The 20,955-nt window shown below is 39.0% G+C and overlaps 1 protein-coding gene across 1 annotated transcript in view; it reads right to left on the bottom strand.

Moving 5' to 3' along the window:
- EFHC2 (EF-hand domain containing 2) overlaps positions 1–20,955 on the bottom strand; it is a 153,369-nt gene that overhangs the window by 108,772 nt on the left and 23,642 nt on the right. Inside the window, 2 exon segments of the mRNA XM_068533696.1 lie at positions 1,200–1,423; positions 11,493–11,643. Of these exon segments, the coding sequence (XP_068389797.1) occupies positions 1,200–1,423; positions 11,493–11,643 (375 nt within the window).

Below are 20,955 nucleotides of genomic sequence, written 5' to 3' on the forward strand. Positions count from 1 at the left end.
CAATATATATTTCTCAGGAGGGTTGTATGCCTACAGCATTAGAGGGTAATTCTGCTGGGGCTAGGAGGCAGGAATAGATGAATGATCCTACATGCAGCTTTTAACAAGAGATCAAAGCAGAATCAAAGGAGATTTTTATTCTAAATTTTATGTTATCTTTCTGCAAAGAAGTTAATTACAAGTTTTAGAAACAATAAAAATGAGACTAATCTATAGGGATAGAAATGAGAACTGTGCTTATCCCTGGGTGGGGAGAAGGACAGATTGCAAAAAGGCATGCGGGAACTTTCTGGGGGGATGGAAATCTATACCATGATTTTGGATGTGGATTACACGGGTGCATGCATTTGTTAAGACCCATCAAACTGTATACTTAATTTCTGTGTATTTTACTGCGCATAATCATACTTCAATAAAAAGAGAAACAAATGACAAAAATGAAAATGAGGATAAGAAGCAAGAGATTTAAGTTCAAGGCCCAGCAAGAAGATTGGTGAGGTATGTGACCTTCCACATGACACTTGCCCTTTTGGGTATTCAGATTTTTCTGTAAAACATAAAATTTGGGCCAAGGGATCATTAAAAAAAACTTTGGAAAGACTACAGTAATACTACTAACACTGATTCTTTCCTCCCTACACTAGCTGGGGTCAGCCTTCGAAAACAAGCATCCTGTCATCATAGGAGTACGTCGAAATCATGGCCCTCCTCACTCCTGAACACCTCTGCGTCTGATAACACCATAAAGGGAGCTGGGAGTCCCAAGGAAGAAGGAAAAAGGCGTACCCAAAGGGTTCAGTAAATCGGTAGCACAGGAGCAAAGATTCTCCCAGAGTTAGGCAACTAAAATGGGAAAAGAAAAGGCAGGTAAGCGTGGACCCAACTCTTTCACTGTCAGTGACCACAAAGCCAATCACGGCCTCTTAGAAACCATCCCATGCGGGCAGCTCGCTGAAGACTCCTACTTCCTGGAAGGGAGACTCTCCGTGGAGAGAAGTGGGCGCAGGGGCAGAAAGTGAGCATCTCCTGCACCGAAGCCAACACCCAGCCTTCCCTCCAGCCCAGAGGAAAACAGGACAACTCCAGTGACCATGGCCCCCAAAGTTCTTTCACATCTGCATCAGGAGTACCAATACCCTTTACTGACTTTGAAGGGATTCTCACCTTGAAGATAAGAGTTCATGGATGAATCAACTTACCTCTCTCCGTGTCTTCAGATAAGGATCTTCTGGACACTGTCCCAGGGGGTTTAATCTGACTCTTATTTTCTTCAAAAAGTTTTTTGTGAATGTATCACAGTCATAAATCTTGAATGTCCGACCATGAAAGACAATGTCTATGTTGATGTTAAAATGATGCACAGTATAAAACTGACCCTCATCAGGAGGCGGGAGAGAAATCTGATGACGCCAGATAAAAATTCCTACGGTGTGAAATAAAACACAATTGTTTCATCGTGTGGCTCACCAGAAAGAGATCACAGTACATCTTTATAACAACCCTGAATGCTTTCCCACCACAGTGAAGCGGGCAAAGGGTTGGTTCTTGGAGAAGTAGCATCAGTATGTTCAAACTCTCAGGGTGCCAGAGGGAGCTGAGACTTCTGAGGCCCAGGGTAATTTGACCAGCCTTGCATGTTGTTAGAGTTGCCTAAGTGGTACTAGGGTTTACTCTATTAAAGTAAACCATAAAGACTAGGGCAGGGGGGAAGGAGGAGGGGGTATGAACAGAGTGACCTAATGTGCCAGACACTACCATCATGTCTTTTCCCAAAACAAGCATGCTCACTTTCACCCACTAGCACTCAATGTGAGCACAGTACGCAAGGAACTAAGACCCTAAAGCAGAGTACTCACAAAAATGCACACTCTTGGTTGAAAAAAGTAAGCTAATAAGCTTCACTATGGTAGATGCTAACACCATGATTTACGGCTTCTATAAGCATGAATGACTTTATGCTGCTTTGAAGCTTCTTGGAATCTTCTTCCCTCTACCAACCTCTTCTCCCTCCTTCTTCCTCTATGGACTCTGTCCACCGCCACCCATCCACTCCCCCAAAGTGAGAGTTATCAGAGGCTTCAAGTTTTAACCAGTGCTCTGGGCTAAAGGTTCTGGATCTCATCCCCTCTTCTACTTCCAACCCTATGATGCCCATTCACTTCTCCTCTTGAGAATATGGACCCAGGGTCCCGAAGTACACCCAAATGGCAATTAGCCACTGGAGGTAAAAAGGTTTGCTAACTAGATGAATGTACCAACTACACCACACCACACCAGCCAACTTACCCAAACACTGCTGAAACCTGTTGTCAAGGAGTGTTTAGGGTTTGAGAGTTTATCCTACTTTCAAGCTAACAAGTTAGCCTGCCACAATTTCATGGATGCTGGTAGAAGACATGAGATGCTTTGGTTAGAGACAAAGGGCAGTTTATTACTCACAGTAATAACAGTACCCAGAACATCAGCATTTTTGTACCAGTTTCCTGAGCCCCAATTCCCACAGGGTGACACAACAAGGGCCAGGTAACTTCTGCACATGCAGTAGGTTACACGTTATAGGACAGCAACCCTGAGATGAGAGAACCTGAATCTATTATAATGGGCAATAAGCATCCCTGCCTTTTGTCTCAGAGGGAGAAATTACCTTTATTAGACTGGACAGTAAACATGTCTGCCTTTTGTTCTAGAGGGAGACACCACCTCTATGTTCCAAGGCTGTGAGCAAACCTGCACTTTGCTCCAGGAGGAGAGACTATCTTTGTCTTCCAAAGCTGTGTGCTATATAAACATCCTTGAAAAGATAATCCAGAACAAAGAGCAGACAGTGTCTCTGCTTGCAAGATCCACAGAAATGCAAGATACCTGCGGAGAATTGTCTCTCAACCTCTGTAAACTGACTTAAGCCTGAGAATCTACTCCAGGAGCAAAGACAAAAGGAGAAAAGGCAAGCAGAGCAAACTGAGGGTCTAATGGTTCAAGAAAAATTGGCTTGAGTGACCTGTGTATGGAGGCATTTTAGTATAAAGATGTCAAGCAATCTTCTTCACGTTTTGTATAACACTGAGAATGGTGCCTTTTCCCAAAGTCTAGAAATACTTAGAAATTATTCATTCCTTATTCATTAAGGAACAGTTAATGAATATCTTTATGTGCCAGGAACTGTGTTGAGCTCTGTTCCATTATTCTACTAATCATCTTTTCACTCTGTTGAGGGGAAATTAACTAGAATCATTTTCATCTTCTTTTCTTTGTAGCAATTTTTAATTACTCGGTACATTAAATTAAAATAATAAAACTATAAAATTAGAACTGGCCTAGAATATTTTTAAATGTACTACATAAAAGATGATATAATTTTACGGCAAAAAATTATACTTCAATTAGCCCTTAATTCATGCCACTGAAAACAGTATGCAAATTATTTAACGATTCAAGATTAGACATTTAGAACAAATTGCATACTAAACACCCATAAAAGCATGGGCATTTCAGGTATTTTCACGAACCATTATATATCTCTTTAAAAATACTTATATTGTGACAGTTTTTAAAATATATGAAATTTATTCAACAGCCAAGAGCTTCTTTAGGAATTCCATCTATCTTGCATTTGTACTTCACTATAAAAATTCAAATAAGCAAATTAGTGCTGATTTCTGTTCAGTAAGACTTCAAATAGAAATCCTGTATTTTTCTAGGTGGGAAGAACTGGCCCACCCACTGAGCTTTTAAATAGTAATCATCACAATCATCATCATAGCCCTAGGATATGCTTTCATATATTTTTCTCATTTAATCTTCAATAATCCCACCAGGCAGATAATGCATGAAATACAAATATTCAGTTTATGGATGAGAAAACCAAAGCTCAGGATGGTTAAGTGACGTGCCCAAGGTCACGCACTCACAAATGGCACAAAAAGATCTCGAACCTGGGTTTTTCAAGCTCTGAGTAAATACCATTACTTTCCACAGTTTGCACTGAACTGTATCTCACTGTATGACAGCCACAAATTACTTAAGTGAAGGAGGGGAGGGAGTGTCTTAGGCAAAACAGGATAGAAATGGGGAGAAGAGCGGCCAGTCACCGTGAAACAGAGATGATGGAGTTGCTCTTCCAAAAGAACAGCCTCTCTCTTCTCTAAGAGTAAATTTCTGGCGAGGGCCCACTTGCCAGCGGCAGCAATCCCCCGCCAGGGTCAACACCACTGTGTCACCTGTCCCCGCCCCTCCAGGAGCCTGCATATCTGCAACGTCCACACTCTTCCTTATCTTAGGTCCCACACTCCTCTCACTAGATGGTTCTCAGAAGAGGCCAGGGAAGTTCTTTGTGGCAACAGAAGAGAGTCCTGACCATTCATGGATTGCAAAGAGAAGGCAGGTCTAACACTAAACAAGAAAATTTTAATAACGAGAAATCCAAAGTCACAATCCCATGTTAATCAGAAAAGTAACATGGGCATTTGAAATGTAGTTACACATGAGAGCTTTCAAAAATACATTTGTGGGACCTCTCAACTGTGCCCTTTGGGAATTAAAATTTCTATTTATTGGTATTTGTATGCTTATAGTTTTCCATGATAAATGGCAGAAACTCCACCAGCAGAAGTTTGTTCTGGAATATCAAAGAAATATGCAGGATGCCATGTCTTTGGCACACATTGAAGAGCACCCAAGACCATCAAGATATATAAATAAAAATAACATTACAAAATGGAAAAACAACAACAAAAGCACTATATCTGCCCTTGAAATGTTCAGATATTTATCTTCTTAATTGGTCCATAAAGACAATTTGGGCAGATGTCCAGGCATCAGGTGTCTGCTTTTAAGCTCTTCTTTATCTTCATATTTCTCATCTCTCTTTCTTTTTAAAGGCCCTGCTATCTGATTATACTCTGCAAGCTTTAACTTTCTAACACTCCCCTGTGGTTTAGATCAAAATGATGATATATCCATTTATGTTTAATGCGTTTTCATTTCATTCAGCTTGGAATTGCTTTAGATCTTTGCTCATACCACTAAATTTAGTTTTTAGGAATTCACCTTCAAGAATTAAGACTCCAACCTCTTACTTCTATCTTAAGTATGTTTAGTTCATTTTAGTAACACTGCAGACCTAGGGTACATCCAAGTCTAGAGGCAGGTATTTCTTAGGTGAATGAATATATGAGTGGAATTGCCACTTGTCATCATGTGTATCCTAAAAATACTAAGACCATTCACTGTGATCAGCCATGATAGAGTATCTTTTCCTCTTATGTTCACTATAATTCCTTCACTAAAATTACTATTACATTTCTATTTTTATGAAATGTCATCTTTGTGGAGTTTGATTTAATGAGAATAACTTTTTAAATATAGCTAACTTGACACTTGCCTTGCAGCAAAAGAATAAAAATTTTTGAATTCCATACCTCTGATCCCAGTAAGAAACAATAATCCTATGCATCTCCCCCTACCCACTGAATGAGCCCCAAATGACAGCCTGTTGGGTATTCTGTCCTCTTGCAATACCACCCTCTTGCCTAGTTTTCCTTACACACTCTATGATCTGCTCCCAGTACCTCCCAACTCCTCGCCTCACCACTTTCCTACCTCTTTACCTCATGCTGTTCCTTTTGACTAATGTGCCTTCCTCTTCCAACTTTATCTGGAGAAACTTTTGAGGTACCACTCAAATGCCTTATTCTCTAATGGATACTGGCGTTTCCTCCTCTGATCCCTCAAAGTACCTCATAGTATTCACAATGACTACACTGTGTTATGGACATTGTCTGTCACATTCCTTTCCTTTTTTCCTCCCTCCCTCCCTCCCTCCCTCCCTCCCTTTTTCTTCCTTTCTTCATCAAATTTACTGAGCAGCCATCATGCACCAAGCACCTATCTTCACAGTGACTTACCTCCACTCCTATACTCCACTCTGCTCCATTCAGCGACAGTTCTCTCTGCAAAGTCCACCCTCTGGGGTTGCCAGATTTACCGAACTGACAAGCGAGATGCCTGGTTAAATTTGAATTCCAGATAAACAATGAATAATTTTTAGTATAAGTATGTCCCGTGTAATATTTGGGGCATAGTTATACTAAGAACTACAAATTTAACCAGGTATCCTGTATTTTATCTGGCAACTCTACTACCATCCCACCATTCCACTTTATGGGATGCATACTTATTAGGTATAGCATATGCCCAATATAAATAAATGACTTCTATTTTGTGATTTTATATATATATATATGAAATACTACCCCGTTGAGGGGCCAAAGCAAGTCACTAGTGGAGATCAGTATTCTTAACCAAGGATGCACTGAAAATCAAGTAGGAGCCATTTCTTTTTCTTTCTTTCTTTCTTTCTTTTTTTTTTTTTTTTGGCCGCACCTCACAGCATGTGGGATCTTAGTTCCCTGACCAGGGATCAAACCCAGGCCCCCTGCATTGGGAGCATGGAGTCTTAACCACTGGACTGCCAGGGAAGTCCCAGAAGCCATTTCTTGACCCCAGGCCTACAGAATCAGAAATTCTGCGGGTGGGCCAGGAGATTCTGATGATTGCTCTGCGCTGAGAACAAGTGGTACAGACCTTACCAGAAAATCATGGCATGTTTCTAACGGTTGTCCTTTCTTTAGTATAGCTTAGTTGGGACTTGGCAGCATTTGACAAACAGTTGTTCTGTTAGACAATCGGAGGTAAAACTACTAGGATTAACCTCTGACCTTCTTGGCTTGGCATAACATCGTTTTAACTATATTCCAGCAGAACAGCAACAAATTCTATGAATATAACACATCTAACCTAAAAGAGAATGATGTCCTGGCAAGAAATGAAAGCAAGCCTCGACGTGCATCAGTGACTTGACTTTTCACACACATGTATCTCTCTGCCAACGAGGATTCGTGAATATGTTGTTCTGACGAGAAGCTACACAAAACTGAATGCCTATTTTGGCACCACGCTAAGGGATGCCTCTTTTATTTCTGGCTTATTCCAAACTCCCCCTCCCTAAAAAAAATTACATGATAGGAGAGGCAACTAAGAAGGGAGGCTATAATTCATCCAGGTGCACTAATTTCTGAATGGTCAGCTCTACAAAAAAAACAGGTGCATCTGATCTTCCAGTTCATTGGGAAAATATCAAAACCCTGTGGAAGTAACAGGAGCACCATCAGTGCCCAGCACCTAAATGTGACCCCCTAACCCCTTCTGAGGGCCCGCAGGCACGTGAAAAGCAGTCCCAGGCCACTCAAGACACAACTGAGTGTCCCCATCCCACTGAGGTCTGAGCCCTTGGCTCAGTAAGCTCATTTCTTTTTTCCCAATCGTTTAATTTAGGAAAGCCTGAAGAAGGCATTTCAATGAATTTCCAAAGTTTCCTCTGTCCTAACAGACCTTCCTTAACAAGAATCATCATATTAAGTAATTAATTAATATTTCAAGAGAGACCGGTTTCTCTCTAAACAAAACTTGATGATAGAGTGGTTATTTGTGTTTGCTTTCCACAGGAACTGCTAGAGCCCGCCAAGTATCTCCACTCTGCTGACAAATTCAGTCTCATTACGTATCGTGATTACTAATGTATTCTGTACATACCCCTTGAGCTGCGTCTCACTCAGGGAAATGTCCTGATCAGAGTGAGCCCATCAGAAATTCTGAAAATTTCAAAAGAGACTTTAAAATTGTCTTCTCCTAAGGTTTTTTTTCCCCTGAGTCTTTATGAATAACATTCCCTCCTACTTACATAAAAATTATTTTCAAGTAAATCATTATAACTACCTTCAATTTCCCTTTGGAATCTGCCTATGTGAGATTTGAAATCAAGAGGCTGAGAGAATCGAAAAGTCTTAATAAAAGCCTTTCCAAGATCCTCATAGAGGATGCATTTCATTTTTCCTCTTGGAGTTTAATAAAGCTAAGATTCACTGGACAGGGGCCAGTGAGCTACGGGAATATGAACTTTTGCCTTAGAAGTAATAAAAATAAAAACATTATGCAAGTCACTAATGCAGGTTCAGGATGTCGTATGACCTCCAGTCCATCACTTGTGTAAATCTGATGTCATGTGGGGAAGGTAATCAAAAAATAAGCAAAGCTTAGTTAGGGAATATCAGAGTAAAGCATTTAAGTGAAAATGTATAAAAAAATATTTTTTTGCTAAAGCAGTAATGTCACTTACCTAAACAAATGCACTTAGGCAAAACAGATGTTCATAGAAATTAAAAGTTGTCAATTTTCTTAATGTTTTGAAATAATTCTTTAAACATTTTCTAATACATTACTGTCAATATTTAAGAACTGCATTATATATGTTTAAAATGACCCTAAAGAGTATAAAGACCTACAAATATCATATGATACTGCTTATATGTGGAATCTTAAAAAATGGTACAAATGAACTTATTTACAAAACAGAAATAAAGTCACAGATACAGAAAACAATCTTATGGTTAGCAGTGGGGAAAGGGGGGGAAGGGATAAATTGGGAGATTGGGATTGACATATTGACAATATTGACATACTGACATATACACACTACTATATATAAAAGAGATAACTAATAAGGACCTACTGTACAGCACAGGGAACTCTACTCAATACTCCCATGTAATGTAATGACCTACATGGGAAAAGAATCTGCGAAAGAGTGGATATATGTATATGTATAACTGATTCACTTTGCTGTATACCTGAAACTAACACAACATTGTAAATCAACTATACTCCAATAGAAACTTTTTTAAAAGAGTATAAAGACCTCTTGTCCCTTTACAAAATAAAATATCACACTTCCAACTTTAAAAGTTTGTGAAAATCTTTTCTTAAATATCAAAGCATTTCCATATTTCCTAAAAGATTTATCATTAAGCCACAAATTCTCCAAATAAAAGCCAGGGAGTAGATATTGTATCAGCTGGAACACAAAGAATCATGAGGACAGTTCATATTGCCTCCCCATACCAATCCTCACCTGCTCCCTCCACCAGTAAAACCAAGCACAACACTAAATCAAATCTTCTTCCTCTTTCCACCACCTCAACAGTGGCTCTCTCCCAACGTGGTACAATAGCCTGAGTCTGCTCATGATCTGGGCACCCCTGATTCCCAATCCACAACTCCAGTGTTGACTTTTTTCCTGAAAACACATCCTAAGGTTCCACCTGCCTTGTGGGCAACACCATACAGATGTTCTAACACAACTTGAAAAGCCTCATGACCCAAACACACCCCAGCTCCAACTCCAATGCCGCTCCTTGCTCCATGTTCCTGGGCTCTATTAACGCATCACCATCCTCTCAACCACAGCATGAGCTCTGAGACAATCGGTTAAGATTCAGATGGAGCAAATTACTTCTCTAAGCCTGTTTCCTTTCTGTAAAAGCTGATGATAACCTACTTTAGATGGTCACTGGGGTGATTAAATGAGATAATGATAAAGTAGGTACCTTATCATTAGATATTCCCCTTCCTCACTCTCTATATTTAATCGCTGGCCAAGGCCTATTAACTGCCAATCAAATGTGTCTACAATCTTTCCCCTATGTTCTCTTCCTACCATCATTGTCCTGGTTTGGATACTCAGCACTTCTACCCTGAACAACTGCAAAACTCCTGGACTAGTCACCTTGCTCCCTTTCCTCTCCAACCTGCTTGCCTACAAGCTCCATGAGATAGGGATATAATGAGTCTTATTCCTTTTGTCCATTTTCCCAAAACCCAGCACAGTGCCTAGCATGGAGTAGACACTCAACAAACACTTCATGACAATGCTGACTGGCTCCAAATTAATCGTCCAGACATAACGAAGCCATGCTCTAAGAACAATCTCAATCTCGTGAGCACTGAAGGAAGTCCTTCGCATACTGACTCGTCATAACATTACGCTCAGAGGCCTATGGTCCTAAAACTTCTCTGTTTCTCCCCCATGGAACCCATGGTGGTATATCAATATGGAGGCACTGGGCCCAGATAAGTAGTTAGTAAGCAAAAAGTTTATTCAACATAGGCAGAAAATCATAAGATGTGTTAAATAACGATAATTTGATAGTAAGTAGAGCATGTATATGTTAAACACAGAAAGAAAGGGATGGAAGGACCAAGAGACAACTACTTTTCAGTATGTATTAAATATACATGAGGTACCTGGGCTCTGAATATTCATGATACACTAAATATACAAGAGGCACTAAATATTCATGGCCACTCAATATTCATGAGGCCTTAATTTGGCCACTCATTCATTGGTGACACCCATTCTAGCCCCATGTGTCCTTTGCCCAAGAAACACAAATAAAACCCATGACTATTCAGCAGGCCGACTGGCAAGCTACAGCTGTGGCCAGGCCCACTTGTCCCTACATCTTTCCAACAGAGTAAGTGTGTGCCATTAGCCTAAGGTCCCTTCTGTCTGTGGTCTTCCTTGAACTTTAACTCTGGTCTCCAAACCATACTATCGTCAGAAAAGCCTGATGCAACAGAAAAAGAGAGAGAGGACCATTGCCTACCCCAGGATTCAGGCAGGGTGGTCCTTCCACCCACTTGTACCTTGTCCTAAGTATGTGAACCTCTCTGCCAAAAAATTATTCCTCTTACTGACCTGAGTTCTGACCCCCTAGGTCCTGTCCTTGAGGATACAGAAAATTAGGTCACCCCTCCCCCACGTGACAGCCCTTTAGATTCCTTAAGACATTTATCAGGCACACCCGAGTCTTCCCTTTACAGACAAATAGCCCTTTTCACTATTCTCCCTTACACATGATAAATTTTCAGTCCTTTCACCAACATGGCTGCTGTCGCTTGAAGGCATCCAGAACTTGGCATTGTCCAAAGTAAAGGACTTACAGCACACACAGAAGAAATCAATTACCTCCCTTGACCTCTGCCATGCTTCTGCTAATGCAACCTAGGATTAGCTTCTCCGCTGGCCACGTCGCAGAGCTAACTCTTGTCTGGCTGAAGTGGAGTATGGGTAAAGATGACTGGCATATGTGGGGCGAAGGAGCAATGGCGCTCTCTTGAAGCACTATGAAAGTCTGTAGTTAATAGGTATGAAGATGAAGAGAGAGTGGTTGAAGCAAACAGCAGTGAATTCAAGAAAGGAGAGAGAAGCCCAATCTGGAAGTGGCAGTGGAGACCGGTCTTCTCTCTACCCCTGAGGGTGTTATGAAGGAAGTAATGTGGTCATAGCAAAAAGACAAAAAAGAGTTTGAAGAAAAAAGTCAAAGACACAGGAGAGTTTGCTCATACTAGAGCAGCATGTGAAAGATACAGGGATGACACAGAAGAGTGAGTGAAATGGCCAGTGTTGAGGTGTGGAGGGTAGAAAGCTGATAAGTCAGCATCAATAACTACAAGCTATCAGCGTGTTGACATTCACCATTGCCAACAAGTTAGATACCTGCGCAGTAGCATGGGGTCTTTTAAAAAGCGAGAGAAAGATAGTATATAAAGGCAGTAGTTAGAAGTGAAAGAACCATAACTCTGCTTTAAATAGATACCTTGAGGCAGTCCGCTATTTTTCAATGCTGGTTCATTTACTTGAATTGTGTCATCTTCAAGGTAGAAGTAGATTTTATAGCATCTTATTCTATAGTTTTCCTGAATTTTATCAGGTACTTCATCTTCTAAATAGGCATCAAAAGATAATACCTGTTGGAATCATAATTAGAAACTAAGAAATGAAAAAAATTCAGCGAACTTAAAATCAATAAAGCTACTGCCTGTATACTTTTTGTTAACGTAAAGAAAAAATTTGAGGAAATTTTTGCAAGAAGACATTCTACACATCAGCTATGAGAATGGATATACAGTCTAGGTTACAGTATATAAAGATTATTTTATATTTTCATCACTGTCTGGTTAGAATGAGGAAATGATATTCAAGCAATAAATCCATCATTCAGCTCCACCATAAACTGAACTAGCGTCTGTCTTTGGAATTTCACAGTGGGATTCCATATGTATGTGCTACAGACAAAATAATATTCTTTCCCACAAGACGAATATAAGAAGTTTTGTCATTTTTTTCTCATTAAAAATACCACAAAGCTACCTTGGTTCTAGGATAAAATTATTCTCATCTCTGGTCCTGCTGATTGCTTGCCTTGAGGCAATTCAAACAGGCGGAGCTGAAATTCTTCCAATGCACTGGAGACCCCACCCTACACTTCTTCAGGAACCTCAAAGAGCCTAGCTCAATGCTAGACCCAGCCTCATCTTATTGTGTGTGTCGGGGTGGGGGTGGGGGGTAGACATGGGTAGGAGAGGTGGATTCTAAAGCAGTTACGGTAAAAATCAGAGAGAGTCAAAAATACCCTTGAAAATTCCTTAACTACTTTGGAAAACTGTGCCTCTCAGTAAGTACAACACAGCCCGTTTTTCTCCCATGTTGAAGCAGAAGACTGACTGCCTCTTCAGTTGAAGACCAGTTGAAATAGCTTCCTTAGGTTTAGGTGCCATGTTGTATGAATAATACATACCTTTCACCATTAGAATCACTCTCAACACAACGACCTGCTTACACACACTAAGAAAGACGTGGTAATTGAGGACAATTGAAGGAACAGTAGAGTCAGGCTACCATTTCAAGCTTGGCCTGGGGCACAAGCTCCTTCAGAGCTCCATTTTAATACTTCCTTTGCTCTCATTTTTGTTCAATTTTTATAATTAAAGTTGCAAAAGTTAAGTGTACATCTGTTGTAACACCAAGTTAATTCAACATAGACAATATATATGTGAGTGAGGCTGTTAGGCGCAATCTAACCTCTAGGGGTGGTCAGTTACCCTAATTAGGAATATATGCTCCAGGATTGTTTGGCAAATTTCTATCAGAAGCCCATGCTTCAGAAGTGGCTGACAAAATGCCTCAGTAGTTTATTTCTGACCAACAGAAGAGGCTTTGCTAATCACCATAAAGAATATTAGAAATGAGTTTTAGCTAGTGAAATAACTGTATTCAAAATGAATGGATCAGTTACAAATATTGACCAGCCACTGTCTTTACCAGAACAGGTTCTAGGAATCTAGGGAGCCCAGAGATCTATACCTTCAAAATGGCACCTTTGTCTTCATTCCAAAACGGTCCTATGTTCAGCTGCTTTCTTGGGGAATTTATCTGGGCTGATTCCAGTTAGAAAGTTAGCTAAACTCACTACTAGAATGTTGTCACATTTGTGTTGAGTGAACATTTCCGGTAAGATGCTGTTGGATGGGTACAGGGTTTCCTTCTGGGGTGATGAAAATGTCTTGGAACTAAATAGAGGTGATGGTTGTACAACACTGTGAATATATTAGATGCCCACTGAACTGCACGCATTAAAATGCCTAAGGGTTAATTTTATGTTATGTAAATTTTACCTCAATTTTTTAAAAAAGATGTGGGATGCCGAATTATATTGAACACTAAAATAGTAAACGTTATGTTATATGAATACTGTCTCAATTTTTTTAAAGTAGGGGGGAAAAAGATGTTGTTGGAACACCTAAAAGGACAAGAGAGCTGGGGTTCCATCAAGCTTTCAGTAGAGGAAGTGAGGAAGAGCAAAATATGCCACCCTAGAAGGTGCCACTTTACAATGTGGGTTATTTTGAGCTGAAGACAGAGCCCAGCAGACCCAGGAAGAACTTTTTACCTCTCCCTTAACTGCCTAAAAGGACTTAGACACGAAACCTGCACCAGGAAGAGAGCTACTACCAGAGAAAACTTATTTATATCAGAAAGCCTTATCAGCATGGCATGGCAAACATTTGTTTACCAAACACTTGCTCTTCTCATTTTCCTGTGAATGATCTTTGAAGCCCCAGACCTCTACCCCCGTCTACTTAGCTCAGGATGGGATATAAGCATCAAGTACCCGACTGCCAAAGAGTCTCATATTTTTATGGGGCTCCGATATGTACAAAATTTCCTTTTCTTCCATTAATCTGTATTATGTTAATTTAACTATTAGTCCAGAGAAAGAATCTAGAAGGGAAGAAGGGAAAAGTTTTCTGCTCCTACAGTAATATTCAATCTGAAACTTTTTTTCTTTGTAATTGGGTAGGAAAGTGTAGAGAGACTATTCATACCCCACCTACCTCTATGTATTGAATGCTACTGGTATAAATGTGTGCATGACCGAACTGCCAGAGATCAGCTGACAATATCGTCAAGCGTATAATCATTAAATATTTATCAAGCAAATGATGCACTGAAAGAGAATAAACGATGCTCAGTGGAAACAAAGAGAAAGAAAGACATGATTTTAGGCTGGACTTCAATATTTCTAGAAGAGGGACAGACTGATATTTCATGTTCTGGTCCCCTGAGAATACAGGGCTGACGAACTCCAGCATGAAAGGTAGAGAGCAAGTCAGAGCAGTAGAGATGGAAAGGTAGAAAAAGAAGAGGGAGAGGAAACTGTAAAATGTAGCAAAATGGCATTTGAGGGAAGAGATACCAAATAGATTAAAAGTGATCTCACAAAGGTGAAAGACCTAATTGCAATGGAACTTGATGTACCAGAGAATCCAGAGAGAACAATCTAAAATAAAAACTGTGAGAAATGAAAATTTATAGAAACATAATTATGATACAAGGTTTCATCATAATTTATGATGTCAAGCAGAGACCAGATAAATAAGGTCCTAGAGGATGTAATTGGCTGTAATTTTCTTGAAAACAGAATGTAAATGCCATTTGGCAGGTTGTGTGATCTTCCATTCCCCACAGGCCTCTACAAGGCCTGTATTATATGAGGTTACCTGCCTGATCCCCAAGGCATTCAGATTTTTGATGCTAGCCAAGAGGATATAAAATCTGAAATCAATTAGCTTTAAATACTAGATATGTGATATTTCCTCATATAATGGAAAAAAATTTAATGTTAATATTTCTGAAATCAGATTCTTCTTACAATTAAAGCCAAAAGAAACTCAAAGCAGTCAGGAATGCATTTTAATGAGGAACATAGATGTAACTTGATGTAAGGTGTAAATTTAGCCTTGTGGGGAAGGAGTTAGTTCTGTTTTCATGTCAACTGAGTTCTCTGCTTTGCACTGCATATCCCAAATAGCTGGATTTTAACATCAATCTGGAATCCTAATTTTCACTTAAAATGTTTTCAAAATGTTACTGTCTGATGTAGCATTGACATAAAAATGCTAGAAGACTGTCCATCGTGTGCTAGGCAATGCAATCATAAGGCAAAAACAAAAGTCTAATCTCTCAGAATAAATCACAGAATTTTAAAAGATCGTGAAGCTGGTATGACCAATGCATGAGTCATAAAGACTATTACTCAGGAACCAAACATCTGAGTGTCAAAAGCTTACAGGTGAATTCCCAGGGAAGCTGTTAGGAAAGAAAGAAGCACCAGTAATGTTCAATAAGGCTCAACGTTTTATAAAGAGATCAACATCGTAAGTGTAAGTTTAAAATGTTTATGTTCTATTTAATGAAAAAGGCTCAGATGTAAATTGCGAGGTACTAAACAAAAAGGTACATAATAGTAAGGATAAATGCATGCTATCATAGGTTAGTTAGCAGACAATAAAAATTTGTGTACATTTAATGCAGTGTTGTTTATTCTTCTGGAAAAAGATGTTATTATTATTTTTTTTTGATGTGGACCATTTTTAAACTCTTTATTGAATTTGTTACAATACTGCTTCTGTTTTATGTTTTGGTTTTCTGGCCATGAGGCATGTGGGATCTTAGTTCCCCGACCAGGGATAGAACCTGCACCCCCTGCATTGGAAGGTGAAGTCTTAACCATTGGACCACCAGGGAAGTCCCCAAGCTGTTATTAAATCAATGGTTTCTCTTATGACTATGGAATCTCAGAATTAAGGAAATAAACTATAATGAATTTTGTATTGCATATAGAGGATGGCTCCTTTATACATGACAATGGTATATTTTAAGAAATTTATCATATGTGAAGGGCAGCACAATATAACACCCCAAAATATGCTTCTTTGGCATAAGAATTATCTTGAGCTGATCATTTTTAAGAAACAGCTGAGAAAGAAGAAGTTCTGAAATGTGAGTAAAAGTTATCCTTTTGTAAGAGACTTTTACATTTATAACGGAAATCTCCATTGGTAAGGGTTTCTCCCTCTCTGTGCCAGAAAAAGGAAGATAACTATATCTCTAGAAATGCATCAATGGAGAAAGCATGAACTTAAATCTGCATAACTGTACCGACCTTTACTGTGCTTTGCCTGATAACCTCCCGTAACTGGCTCCCCCTACCCCGAACATCTTTTGCCTTTAGCTGGAACTAGTATTTAAGGTGGTGGCTTGGGATATTTGGGAGAGTTACTCAGTTTTCCTGGTATCTCCCATGTATACAGGAGGTAAACATGCTATTAAACTTGTTTGTTTTTCTCCTGTTAAGCTGTCTTTCATTACAGGGGGCATCTCAGCCAAAAACCTAGAAGGGTAAAAGGAAAATTATTTTCCTTCCCTACATAGGCTAATTTACAAAAAAAAATATTTTTTAAATAAATTTAAACTACAGAAATCATAACCATCAATCACAAGCAATACAACTAGAAATGTATCATGTAACTATAAACAAATATTGTCACCCCTAATAATTATTGTGAGGAGAGTAAATTTTAAAATACAAAAAATAAGTAGAGAATTTAATGAAATTTAAAGAGGTATAAACCTATAAGATACAAGCAAATCTGTAATCTTAGGTAAATTACTGGATTTAGATTATAACATATGAGAATTTAGAGTTAAAGACAGCCAACGCAGGTAAATGTACTAACTCAGTGATTCTCAGCCTTCTCGGCTTCTCATTAGGAACTTAAAAAACAAAAAAAACCATACCCAAGCCTAAATAAATTAAATAGGAATCTTGGAGGCAGTTAAGAGGGGCATTAGTATTTTTTTTAAAGCTCCACAAGTAATTCTGAAATGCAGTCACAGTGAGCAATGGATTGAACAAAAATTTTTGAAAGTGCAAAAATTTGTCATAAGGAAAACAAGTCTAAAGCAAAAAAGGATAAAAGCACAAATAGATAAATTTGAAAGGAGAAAAACAACTGCAATAAATAAATCCAAGAGTTTTTATTAATAAATAAAATAGGTAAGATTCTAGCGTTGGGGAGGGAAAAAAACTTTCCTCTACCCTTCTAGGTTCTTCTGACTGGTCTAACGAATTAAACTGACATGAGACAGATTAACAGGAGAAAAACCAAATTTCATTATGTACGTATAGGGGCTCCGTAAGAATATGAAGCCCGAAGACAAGTTAGGCAATTGAAGCTTATATGCCATCTGAGAGAAGGGGAAGGGGGTAGGAGTTTGCGACTTCAAAGGGGAGGAAGGCAATTCACAAGAAGGTGAAAAAAAGCACATGTTTGGTAAACAAACGTTTGCTGGGCCATACAGAAGCAATGGGAGAAAGAGAGGAATTTTAACCTGACACTTTGCTAGGTTCCTCCCTGTCTCCCTTCATGGAACAGGTCCTGTATCTAAATTCTTTTAGGCAGTTAGGGAGAAAGTCAAAGGTTCTTCCTTAGTCTTTTGGGCCTTGATTGTTTTCAGCTCAGGATAATCCACGTGCCTAAAAGACACTATTTGGGGTGGCAAATTTTGCCCCCCTGCACTAGCAAAGACAATCAAAGAATGTAAATAAATAAAATCAGAAATGAGATAGTGCACAACATAGAGAAGTAATAAATTATAAGATGTAAGTTATCTTATTATAATAAATTATTCAAGCTTTTATGAACATAAATTTTAAAACCACAATTAAATGAGTGATTTTCTGTAAGAATTGTGAAGTATCAAAACACAATGAATAAACTAATAACCAAGTAAGAAGCAAAAAAATTACCAAAGTATTGCCCCAACAAAGGCTCCAACCAGGATGATTTACTAATAGATTCTTTCAAGCTTTCAAGGAAAAGAAAAGCACCACTTTATATAACTCCCCCAGGATACCAAAAAAGATGGAAAGCTACAAAGGTGAATTCCAATGCCTAATACACAAGGTATTAAAAAAAAAAAAAAAAAAGAAAACTATGGAGCAATAGTTTTCACCCTGGCTTCACATTAGAATCACCTGTACAGCTTTATAAAATCATGATGTTTGGGCCACATCCACACCTATACACACCCACACACAATGAAATCAGAGTCCCTCAGGTCGGGCCCAGGTATCAGTGATTTTAAAGCTCCCCAAGTGATTACAATGTGCAAGCCTAGGTTGAGAACTACTGTTCCAGAACAATTTCATTACTTATGATTTATAGAGCAAAGACCCTAACTAAAGTACAAGCAAACTAAATTCAAGAGTCCATAACAGTCATAAGCAAACTACACAAAAAGCAGCATTTTCCTCACAGATGCAAAGATGTTTCTAAATTAGGAAGCAAGAGCAAATATATAATGATCTCAAACTGTTTCCTACCACATATGTTTTAAAATTCAAGAGTAATTCCTTAACAGGATAAAAAAGCATCTGCTTTAAAACAATAGCCTAAACATCCAGTATTATATGTAGTTGAACTATGTGTCTGCGACAATCAGGAACAGAACAAAAATGCCCCTACCAACATCATGATTTAATATTTTTTAGGAGTTCTGGACAATGTAAGAAGTAAAAATATTAGCAAGAAAGAGACAAAAGCATCATTATAGATAGACAAAATAATGGCATAGGGAAACGCTGAAAAACTAAGAATAAATAAAAGATTTCAGCATAACCACAACAACTGAATCAAAAATATTCTTATGTACTAGCAATAACCACCTGAAAATACAGTGGAAGAAAAAGGTATGTTCACAATAGAATACAAAATTACAAAACACTTAAAAATAGTTTTAATGAAAACTCTGTGACCCAGATAAAACTCTAAAAGTATTTACTAGAAGATATAGGAAAACTTGACAAATAATAGGACAGGCAAAGTATATTCTGGATAAGCAGACTAAAATAACATATTTCAAATGGATATTTCATTGGTGTTTTGGAAGGACTTGAAAAAATAATTCTAATTTCATCTGATAAACAGTCAGCCTATTAAAGAAAATTATGAAAATTAAGAGTAATGTAGAAGACCTAACTCTCCTAGATTTTATACCTTACTTACTATTATGCTTCAGTTATTAAAACAGTGCAAAACCAGAGTAATAAGAGACACACTAGTGCGTGGAAAAGAATAGATAGTCTGGAAATAGGCTCTATTACATATAGGAATTTAACACATGATGAAAGAGGAATCATATCAGTAAGTGAAAAAAGTACTAACTTGGAAAACCATCAATGTATATCTCCACCTAAAATAAATATAACCCAAAATAAATATCAGATGGATTATCAGCTTAAATATAACAAATCAATCCCTTTTACCCTCCAAAAAAAATTATATATGTGGCAAAGCCCTGAAAGGGAGGATGGCCATTCCAGACTTAAGAGAAAAAGACAAAATTATGAAAGAAAAAGTTAAAATTTAACTACAAAAACAAGCTATAACTTCAATAGGCTAAAATATAAACTAAAAACAGGCAACAGGGCTTCCCTGGTGGCGCAGTGGTTGAGAATCCGCCTGCCAATGCAGGGGACACGGGTTCGAGCCCTGGTCTGGGAAGATCCCACATGCCGCGGAGCGACTAGGCCCGTGAGCCACGACTACTGAGCCTGCGCGTCTGGAGCCCGTGCTCCGCAGCAAGAGAGGCCGCGACAGTGAGGGGCCCGCGCACCGTGATGAAGAGTGGCCCCCACTCGCCGCAACTAGAGAAAGCGAAGACCCAACACAGCCATAAATAAATAAATAAAAATTAATTAAAAAAATAAAAAAACACAGTTCAAGTACTTTCTTTAAAAAAAAAAAAAAAACCAACATACCAGTTAGAAATTTAGAACATATGACAAAAGCTTATTTTATAAAAAAAATTTTAATTAATTCTTAAAGGATCTTAAAAAAGAAATGAAAACAGAAATTAAAATGCAGGAGAGGTTCAATTAAAAAAAGGAAAATATTCACTCTAAAAAAGTATCAGGTAAGTACAAATTAAAATAACAGTGAGGCACCGGTTTTGTTTGTTTCTCCTATTAAATGAGCCTGGTAGGGTTATCCATTACCCATGGGATTGTAAATTATTACAGTTCTTCTGAGGTAGTGTGATGCTCTGAAGAGCCATTTTAAAATTCCTATACTTCTTCTCAGGAACTCCATTTCCGGGCACGCAGCCCAAAGAAACAAACCAAAATATGGAGAAACATATGTGCAAAGATGTTCTTTGCAGCATTTTTTTTATTATACAAAAAAATTAGAGTGGGGTAAATTAAAGATCTAACAAGAAAGGAAGGATCTGGTGAATTATGGCACATGTATGTATTCTATGGAATATTATGAAGGCAGTAGTATGATGTTTTTTAAAACGATGCAGCAATAAGAGAAATGCTTAGGATACGCACAAATGTCGAGTGAAAAAAAACCACAGGACTGAAAATGGTAACATACTACAATTATGTTTTCGAAACCATGTATATTTAAACTATGCTTTATAAACCATAATTATGCTTTTCAAAAACACTGGCAGGGGGTGCGGGGAAAGTAACAAAAAGCAAGCAATGGCGGCAACTCCAGTGGCGGGCTGGCTGAGACGCACACGAGGCGGGGGCGGGGGGGAAGGGCGGGGGGGAGTGGGGGTGGGGAGTAAGAAAAAGCAAGCGATGGCGGCAACACCAGCGGCGGGCTGGCTGCGACGCACACGAGGCGAGGGGCGGGGAGTAACAAAAAGCAAGCAATGGCGGCGACTCCAGCGGCCGGCTGGCTGCGACGCACACGAGGCATAGGCGGGGGCGGGGGGGGAGGGGCAGCTGTGGAGAGGAGGGAACAGACCTGAGGTAGAAGCGGAATGGGGGGGCACCCCGGGTTGCGGGAGTACTTCCGGTGGCCAGGGCGGGTGGCCGGAAGGAGCTGTGCCCTCCCCCCAACCTCCTCCAGCACTGGGTT

Source organism: Eschrichtius robustus, chromosome X (genome assembly GCF_028021215.1).
Source record: "Eschrichtius robustus isolate mEscRob2 chromosome X, mEscRob2.pri, whole genome shotgun sequence".
In the NCBI taxonomy this organism is placed as follows: Eukaryota; Metazoa; Chordata; class Mammalia; order Artiodactyla; family Eschrichtiidae; genus Eschrichtius; species Eschrichtius robustus.